The 10,491-nt window shown below is 35.0% G+C and overlaps 1 protein-coding gene across 1 annotated transcript in view; it reads right to left on the bottom strand.

Annotated features, from left to right (window-relative positions):
- Window positions 1-988: 988 nt before the first annotated feature.
- The window catches only part of USP38 (ubiquitin specific peptidase 38), a 31,754-nt gene continuing 22,251 nt past the window's right edge, over window positions 989-10,491 (bottom strand). Inside the window, exon 10 of the mRNA XM_051967191.1 lies at window positions 989-4,966. Within this exon, the coding sequence (XP_051823151.1) occupies window positions 4,805-4,966 (162 nt within the window). The 3' untranslated portion in view covers window positions 989-4,804. The remainder of the gene's footprint in view (window positions 4,967-10,491) is intronic.

Genomic DNA, 10,491 nt, shown 5'->3' with positions numbered 1-10,491 from the left:
TGACTCAAAGTCATTTGAACAGCATTTTTTCCAAGGGCTTTAAAACCCCATCATTTTTTTGAGTGCCGAAGGAGAAATGTGACCAATAGGGAGGCAGGGAGAGCGAGGACTACAAGGTGACAAGGCCTCCGGGAACGTCAAGGCTGTAGGCACTGTACGGTCATCAGTGTGGTCGGGCTGGGAGAGAAAAGGAAATCCGAGACGCAGATCAAAAGCCACCCCCGCCTACTACACCCCAAAAAAGTACGGTCTGAATTGGGCGGGGAGGGGGGCTCCTCGGGCGTGCTCGTTCCGACTTCCGGGGTGTCCCGGCAGGCTCGGTCAGGGGCGCCGTTACGACCCGGCCCCGCAGGAGCCATTCCTAGGGCTACCAGGCCATCTCCCCCTTGGTATCCTCTTCCCTACTCCAACCCATGCACCACGTGGTGGTCCAAGTCATTTTCTTAAGGGCAAACCTCACCAAGGAGACTCCAGTTAACTTCCCCGACTTCCGGTTTCTGCCGGGCTGTGGGCCTGAGACCCGGGAGGCTTCCGGGGTCCCTGCAAGGTCAGGTTAGCTCCTGACCAAACTAGGGTGCACTTAACTAAGAGCTCGCCTCCTCCACTGGAAGCCCAACGTTCCGCAGGGAGCTCCACTTGGGCTACCTCCGCGTTAGCACAGGAGAGGCCCATAAACACATGATAGAATAAATGGCTTTTACTTTGGATGTAATAGTAAGGCAGACTCGATAGATCTACAAATGGCTTGCCGTACCATCTGATCCTTACAACAACCCAGCGAGATACTCACTGGACTGGAGAATCTAATTCAACTCTATCATTTTATAAATGACCAAACTGAGGTTCTGTAAGGAGTCCCGAGTTTTGCAGACAGCACTGAGTGGCAGATTTCCCCCCAGAGATCCGTTCCCCGGCGTGGCACCTTCCCCTCTCCCCAGCTGTATAAAGTGATTTATCGATATGAAAAATACTGCTCACCTCAAACATCTTGTATTTTAAAATCTTTCTGTATTGTGCTTTAAAGTTAGCAATCAAAGTCACAGAAAGGTAAGACATTAATAAAAAAACAATTAAAATTATAGTTTGCAGAAAGATTCATAGGTGTCCACTCCAATAAATAAGTCTTGAGTTGTTTTAATCTTTTTTTCTTTTTAAAGAAATATCATGGGGTGGCTTGGCTGCTAGGTAATGAATGTTTAAAACAGGGTTAAGAACGTCTTTATTGGAGTGGAGGGAGCACCCTTACTGTGGAATACAGAGATTCTTTAATTGTAAAAGTAAAAACCTGCAAAAAGCATTCGATTGAATTTCAACTTATCACAGTACACATTCACTTCTATTTTGGCTTAACGAATATTATGCCAGTCAGAAAAATGACAAGAATAAAAATACAGAAAAAAAAGAGGATATGATATGAAAATCATTTCATGATCAAAACAGATTTAGTTCTTCAATGTTTGTGACAGTTGTAAGCCTAGAAAAAACACAAGATATCTCACTAAGTCGCTTTAACCAAGTTGTGATTGGGGCCCACACTCATGTGGTGTGAGCCTCAGTAACTTAAAGTAATGAGAGCTATTAACTTCATACACTGGAATTTATGGGGATTCCAAGGCCTTTTTTGGAAAGGGAGGGAGAAGGGAAGACTAGGGGTATCAAATGCAGGTCCAGATTGTAGCTCTAACAATTGGGTGTAGGGGAAACAGAGGGGAGTTTGGAAGGTGGGGTGGGGTCTGGGTTTAAAGCCTAGGCAGGAACATGCTAAAATACCGTCCTCTCACAAAGGATTTACAAGTCGAATAGCAAGGACAATTTAGGGACCAAACTCCAGCCCTTACACCTTATGTCAAATAATCTTTTCTTCCTTCTCAGAGAAGGAACAAATGAAGCTTTGCTTTTATTATTTTCTGTCAGCTGCTTTTGAAAAAGACAAAGCCTAAATTTCTATCTCTTGGTAAGTAAGCACTGACAACAAAAATTTCCATATGGGAGAAATCGGCCTCATTTGTTCAAAAAAAATATCTTTGGGCTAAACTAAAGAGAAATGTTAACTTGCTATCTTTATCAAGTCAACTCTACATGAGGATTCCTATTAGGAAGAAAGCCTGTGGAATAAGGGAAGGAAAGTACAATGGTTAGGAGAAATGACACTGTGTTCTCTTGTTTATAAACTTATATGGAAATCATTGAAGGGGGCAGTAAATTAGCCAGCATGCATGTCTTTTATCCTCTGCTAACCAATGCCTCATTTATGAACTATGCGTCCAATAATTCTGGATCCAATTCTTGCCCTAGACAAAGATTTGTAGTAACTGATGTTAATTTCTGTAAAATTTCAAAGTTAAGTTTATGCTGTATTATTTATTCTAAATGGTTTTAGTAACATAGGACCCAAAGTTTATATCAGAGCTGACAACCAAACTAATGCATTTACAATTTTTGTAAACTTTAAAGTAAATTTCTTTACCAACAAGATTAATGATGAGGAAATGCTTCTTAAAGTTCACTTCAAGTCTTTGATATAATAACTGACATTTATATAATGCTTTAAGGTTTATATACATTATATCTCACTAGTAATACATTTTTATTTCCATGTCAAAAATTACTTGTAAAAACAGGATTCAAAGTTGGCTGCAACAGAATTATAAACAAAATAAAAATTAAAAAAAAAAAAAAAAAAAGGAAAAAAAAAAAGCCTGACTTTAAATTACCTTCCCAACCCTCTCCAAAATCAACCAACCACCCCACCACAATAACAATCTTCACCTAATTAGAAACATCCTGTAGACAGTGCCATCTTGTCACCTGCAGACAATATATAAAGTGTAGGAAATCTCCAGAGTAAAGTTCATACTCTTCTATTCAAATGTTATGCTTTTCTATCATACCTGGTCTATGAAATAATTCTCTTTGAAGAAGGCTCTATTCACAATTCATTCTCTTACTGCCACAAATCACAAATATGAATACATGTACAATATTGCTGTAGTTGTCTTTATAGGCCCAAACCTACAGCAAAGGTGAATAATAAAACCTTAGGAAACTCATTCAACCTTAAAATAAAAAGTAATGCAAAATTTTGACAGAACTGCTGTTTGACAGAACTGTTTTGTGGGGGAAAATTCCCAGGGAAAGTCTCCCTTTTAATCCATAGCAACACATGCTGTGTAACTTAAAGTCTTAAGAGTTGTTTGGGAGCCCTGAGAAATTACATGACTTAGCTAGGGTCATACAATCAAGTATGTTTCAGAGGATGGACCTGAACCCAGACTCCTTCATTCAGAAGCCAATCTCAATCTACTACATGTCATGCTGTCTCAACACTGGTTCCACCAAAAAAATATTTTCAGCTTTTAACTCAAACCAATTTTCTTGGGCACCTTTCCTTTCTCTGGAAACTTGGACTTTTTACTTATTGTCATAAAACATTGAGGAAAAAAAGACAAAGCCAAATTCTCTAACTCCAATTCTTGCTTAAACTGTTTTTAAAGCAAATGTAGGTGAAACAATCAAATCCTAAGAACACAGTAGGAGGATTAATTTAAAAAATAATTATTTTTGAATTCTGTGTAGAGTAAGAAAGCACAAGTACTGATTGGAGTTCAGTCATTTAAAAGAAGTACAAATATAAAATACAGAGATGATATCTGAACCAAAAAATAAAACAAATTTACAGCTACAAAAATTTGGGATCAATGTTTAATGCTTAGGATTTTGTTTGGTTAATAATGCAATCCAAAAAAATTATGCTTTCCTAGAATAATTTCTTCTGAATTCTTTCAGGAGTTTAAAGTCAACTACCAAACATTTTTTTTCTTTTTTTCTTTTTTTTTTTTTTTTTTTTTTTTTAGAACCACCAGATTTTATTTCTGGAAAATCTAATACCTTTCAAAAAGTTATAATTCTAATACCATCAACACAAAAGAAGTTAATTTCTAAGGTTTCATGTTCTTTAAATTTTCTGCAGCCAAAAACTCACATTTTAAATTACAGTACTGCAAGGCACATACAGAACCCACCTCCTTCAAAACACGAAGCAGATATACTCCCTGAAATAGAATTTAAAAATCCTTAAACAATTAGAAATACTACAAAGTTAGCAATTTCTAGTTAAAAATTTTGCTCCTAGAGGACCATGCACCTTTTTTTTCTGAAATCAATTTAGCAAATATCTATAAATGTTTTTCCTTAAACATTTGTACTTGAAATGTAAATAAAATGTCTCTGAAGAGCACTAACCTGGAAAGTACTGTAGCAAGACAAAGGTTAAGTTATTGCCTTCATTATAGATTGCATCACCTCTGATATTTTCAAGGACATACAAATTTAATGATGGGATAACTATGGATAATACATTGAATGTTTCGAATCTCTTCCCACCCTCCTCATTTCTTGGTTCAATGCAGATTTCTTTTCAAAAAGACAATAAACTGCCCTTTTGCTCAGTATGAATAGGAGCAGGACAATTTAATTGCCTCTACTAAATTTAATGCAGCTTAATTAGGGACCATGTATATATTTTCTTTGAAAGTTTTATGTTTTGTTTTGGTCAAGCATGTCTAACCATAAAAGTAAATGGACTTTTAAGAGGTAGATTTTTTTCCATGATGCACTTTGTTAATAAATAAATGTATTGTCAAGAAAATAAAAACAAGTAATGGGTAGGTTCTTAGTATAGGGATCAAATGCAGAAGAAAATAAAACTAGATATGTTTGATACAATCTGACATTTTAACAGTCATAAGTATTGGATGCCGTTTTATAATCAGTGCATTCAGGATTGGACTATTCCTTTTTAGGATCAAAAAACTAGCCTGCCAACTGTACTGAATCCTCCCCCACCCCCTCCACCCGTTGGTCCACAGCTTCCTGGAGGGTCATTGTCATCAAATCCATTGGGTCTAAAGGAACAGGAAGCAGAAGCAGCCTGTAGTGCACGTGTTCGAGCATTCAGCTCTTGTTCCTGAAATCAAAACAAATAGAATATATAATGGAAGTTATATAAAAAGTTACTATTTTAACAGAATATCTCAAAACTCCACAGTCAAGAACAAATGGACTTAATTTTAAATAACTAATTTTTAAAATATCTTTGTAAATAATCTTAATTTAACTGCTGGAAAAACTAGGTATTTGTATTATTAAAATTCACAGGCTCGGTGGCCCAGGAAGGGGACAATGGCTCCAACCTTCTTTGTCACTCACATTTATATACTCTACGATCCAACTAAATTTTTTTTTTCCTAATCTCCCACCTCTCCATGTCTTTGACCAGCTGTTCCCAATATCTAAGAAAGTGCTCCTCTACCTTTAAAATATAATTTCCTTAAAACTCTGCTCAATCAATACCTAACTCTCTAGTTATGTTTCTTTTCTGCTCTCCACTTTATTTTTTTAAATTCTTATTTACATATACATTGTCACCAGAAGAATATAAACTTGCTGATGGTAGTTTTGTCTTTATGTTCCCAGGGCCTAACCCATAATAGGTGTATAATAATGAATCTTAAACCTTTTAAGATTAGAGTTCCAATACTAGCTCAACTGTTTAAACTCCTGTTACTTTAGACAAAATCATTTCATCTTGACTTCAGTTTTCTTCATCTGTAAAATGGAGTAGGGGGTGTATGAATTAATGACCTTTAAAGGTCTTTTTCTGGCTAAAAATCCCATGATCCTACATCAGAAGGACAGGCTGTTAAGTTGTCTCAAAGAAAATATAGTTAATATTCTTCAACATTTAGGAAAAGATTTCTCTCTTTGAATACTCAGGGTACGTATCACAGACATACACTTGTGAACACATAAAAGCTAGCTTGCAAGCACAAAGCATTATTCCAGATCCATGGGCATTTTGAAAACTGTTGGATCAAGGTAATAAATTGAATTAATGGAAAAAAAAAAGTATTATCTAAGTGGAAAGCCAAGTTTCCTCCATATTTCCCCAATTCTACAATGGTATTGGGAGATATCAGTCTCTGAGTAACACACACGTTTGAAACAACCATGAAAAATCCAGATAGCAAAGCTAAACTCTTGTATATTAAGTTTAACGGTATGTGCCTTCACTTACTAGGCATGGACACTTGTAAGCTATTTGAAAAACAGCTGGATATTATATTCAATCACAGAATTTTTAAGTTGGACAGGATCTTAAAGATTACCTAGCTCAACTGTTATTTTATAGATGAGGAAAACTGAAGTCCAGACACATAAAATGACCCAAGGCAACACAGCTAATTAAATGTTGGAGCCAGAATTAAAATGCAACTTCAACAGAAACTGCTCATGGGATTCATTTTCAAACTCGAGAGTTCAAGGTGTCATGAACAATCAAGCCCACAACATGCTATTTTTAAAGAGGAGCATCCCAATTTCAGGACTGTCTTCAACCTATAGTTTAGTGTCTGATTCTTTCTATTACATTAATAAAAAGAATGGCAGGATGTTTGAGACCCTTTCTCCTTACCCAATTTTTTGAGCTAGGAACAGAACTTATGTTAACCAATCCAGTATCCTTTAGTTTGGATAAATTTTGTTCCTAAGAAATAAAGTTGTTCTTTACATCATCTCCTGTGCCCTCACAACTTGTGAAATATGCTAAATTAAAAAATATACGTATATGTGCAATTTATTCTCTGCTACCAGCTAAAAAACAATGAATTTTGTTAAAATTAGTATATGATTGAGAATTTGTTCCAATTAAAATTTCAAAGACAATTTAGAGTCAAAACACACAATGACTACTAGCAACAATTTAGGTGGTAACCCAAATTTTTTTTACCATGTAAAAAAACTGTCAAGGTAGGGAAGAGGTGATAATGATCAATAAAAACCTATTGCTTAGTCGGACTGACAGAGAAACCATTTTTATCTCCTTTCCACCTATCATTGCTGCAGAAATCTTAGCAGTACACTAAAGAAAAAGAAAAATACTATTTGCTATGACTGACTTACGCATGGAAAATGAAACCCACTGTTTTCAACAAAGGAAGCTTAGATTTGGATGTGATAGACTATTGGTAAACCATCAGTTTTACTCCTTTAATGAATGGGTTTTCAAACTATTATGGACTATTTTAACTCATTTAAGAAACAGCTAAAAATAAATGCCCATTTTAAAAAGGATGTCTTGCAACAGGTTACTTTATTCGATTACTATTACCTACTATACTAGTGACAAGTCTAGGTTTATCAACCTGTCAACCTTGGTCTGGCCAGTAGATTTTCAAGAGCATATCTTTTTTATTATTATTATTATTGTTATTATTATTATTATTAATCAAACTTAAAATTTCAGTTTAATCCCCTTGGTCCAAGCAGATTCAAGACTCAATTTTCCATTATACAATAATAATAATAAAAATAAATCTAGTGCATTGATGATCCCTTTAGGAGCAGCTTTAGCTTGCTTCAGGTTGCTCTGTGACTGACGTGGGACTGTCAAAATGAAATGCTGCTAATGACATGGTAATGCATAATGGTTTAATGCAATTAGTAGACTAGCCTTCGATTCTCTAACAGGCTAAAGGAGACTTTTATACTAGCTGTGAATTTGAGGAACATTTTTGGATAAGCCTCTTGTATTTTACTGAGTAGCTTGTTCTCTCTCCCAAGAGCATAGAAATACTTTTTTTTTTCTCCAAATGCCAATCACAACCCCTCCACTGGAATAGAAAACCTTTTTAGGTGTATTCAATATTAATACTGAATTCAACTAAGTAAATCTTTTATTTCTTCATTTGAAAAATGAGTTAAACAGGTGTAAAAGGCATGCCACATGTGTTAATTTATATTGTTCTAATCCTATAACTAATTTAATGATAACAGTTGGCATTCATATGCACACTTCAAGGTTTGTAAAATGCTTTAAATATACTAACTCACAATAACCCTATGAAGCATGTCTTTCTCTCTCTCTCTCTCTCTCTCTCTCTCTCTCTCTCTCTCTCTCTCACACACACACACACACACACACACACACACACACACACACTTCTCATTTACAGATGAAGAAACTGAGGTATCAGACTGTTAATCTTACCCATAGTTCACAACTAGCTTCTGGAATGGGCTTGAAGGTGTCTGTTATTCTTTATATTGCTTTTATTAAATTACTCTCTCAAATAGAAGATGTGATGAGATACGAGAATAATTAATTCTAACTGTACTCATAACGTGCGTGTTGGGAAATCTAATAGAGAATTTTATCTGAATTTCAAGCAACTTTCTGACAGTTAAGCCATGTCATTTCCCAAGGCTTGATGAAAGATACAGAATAAGCAATTAAGCTAATTGTCCCACTGCTTTTGGGATCATAAAAACTGTACCTTAATTCATGAGGCTTCCAAATAAAGTAGCAGAATGAAACTGACATTTTATCAGTTGTCATTCGATTGTACAGATATTAGGGCTGACAAAGTTCTAGAGGCAATTAGTTTTTGTGGAAAGATTCCCAAATGAGCAAATTAAAGAGGGAAAAACCACTTTTTCATTTGGTTTTTCCTCAATAAGGGAAAAGAATAACTTTGGGATATAATTTTAAAGAGTCAAATCTTGGTTCCCATAGCAACCAATTTACATTTACAAATTTATGTCAGGGTGTTTGTTAATCCGAAGATTAATAGAACTGTTGGTGTGGGGGCTAAGAATTTTAGATTTCTTGCTCTAAGAAAAATGATAAAAATCAAACTCCATCAAAGACTCAGCACAGATCGACCTTCAGAATCATGTGCCTAACACTAATATTGACTTTCTGACATTTAACTGTGTGACTATGGGCAAGTGAGTTTACTGAACCTCAGTATACTCTTAAGTACTCTGTGCTCTATAAATGCCATCTAACCCACACCCGTATATATGTGTGTGTTAGATGGCACACAGCTAAGGTCTGGGGCCACACAGCTAAAAAGTGTTAAGTGTCTGAGGCTGCATTTGAACTCAGGACCTTCTGACTATGGCTGGTGCTATCTAGCTGCCCCATATCTATTATTCCTAACTTATTCTTGGATCTCCACTGTAGGAATAATTCACTATGATAAACACTATCAGAATCTCCTGGACTCTTCCTCTGAATAATATGTCCTTGTCTCCCATTTCTCCGCTCTGAAAAAGATGAAGAGCTCTGAAAGTTTTACTTGGGTATGCAGAGTTTAAATCTGTAGAAGTTGAGTGAATTTCATGTTTATGTACCAGGCTACAGTTATGAAAAGATTGGATAAGGACTGTTCTCTTGAAGAACATTTGCCTAGGCAATGAAAACTTCATCTTATCGCTTAATTTATCTAACAACATATTTCTCTTGTTGCTACTCAGGAATTGAAAATCAGATCACAACCTATCACTAATAAACTGAGTTTGTATTAAGTAAAATTTAAAATTCATTAAATGCCAACTTATGAAGACATTTCTTTTAATAAAAAAATCTAGTTAAGTATAGTACACATATAAGTAACCTTAAAATGGTTTCTCCAATCTTTCTTTTTTTACTAAATTAATTTTAGAATAATCTTTTTGGCAAACAATACACTATGTTAAAGTAAAAAATATTCTACATAAAGTAATCTATTACAAAACTATAAAATGAATAAGGCACAAAACTACTATTAAATAAAAATCTAAGGATTTTAAGGATACAGCTATTTTTAAAAACCTCCCAATTATCAACATTAAAAAAAAAAAAAAACTAAATATAACAGCTGAAAATAAGTTCCATCACAACATTTTCCAGTTGCTTGGCAATTATTAAAACATGCTTAATTTTTTAAGAGAAGAACCAAAACAGTTTCTTGGCATAAAATTAAAAGGATCAAAATGGCTTGGTATGATAAAGCAAGCAATTTAGGTTTTAGATTCTAATTGCTATAACTGCTTTGCTAGTTATTTAGAGAGATGGTACAGTAGATGGAGTAGCGCCAGCAAGTTGTGCCGCAGATATTTACTAGTTGTTTGACCTTTGGGCAAATAACTTAGCTGTTTACCCTCAATGTCTTCATCTGTAAAATGAAGATAATAGAATGTACCTTCAAGGGTTAATTTAAGTAAGATTAAAAATTGTGAAGCATTTAGTAAACACTTTAAAAATGCAAGCTGCCATTATTGTTTTTTTAATACATAAGGCTGACGACAATAGAAAATCCTGAAATCAGACATATTATCAGACCTAGAGATTAAAAAAAAAAAAAAGCACCACTTTGGATTTGCTACATTAACCAGATAAGACGATTCCCAATTTCATAATGAGTTGTTCCAAATATTTACTTTTAAGTCAGTTACTTGAAAGTAGAGAAACACCTTTCCATTAAATAATGTCTAGAGTAATCCACACAATTGTATTTAATCCATAACTTCCCTAGTATGTAATTTAAAAAAAAAATTTTTTTGGGGGGAAATAGAGAGAATTAACTTCATAATTTCTTAACATGACTTGCATCAAATCTCTTGAGGGCACACTCCCTCCCTCCCCACAACCGTCTGTGATCTTCGGGA

The sequence above is a fragment of the Antechinus flavipes genome, chromosome 6, assembly GCF_016432865.1.
Source record: "Antechinus flavipes isolate AdamAnt ecotype Samford, QLD, Australia chromosome 6, AdamAnt_v2, whole genome shotgun sequence".
NCBI classification, from domain to species: domain Eukaryota; kingdom Metazoa; phylum Chordata; class Mammalia; order Dasyuromorphia; family Dasyuridae; genus Antechinus; species Antechinus flavipes.
Note: the sequence above shows the minus strand (reverse complement) of the source record. Positions and strands in the feature narration are given on the sequence as shown.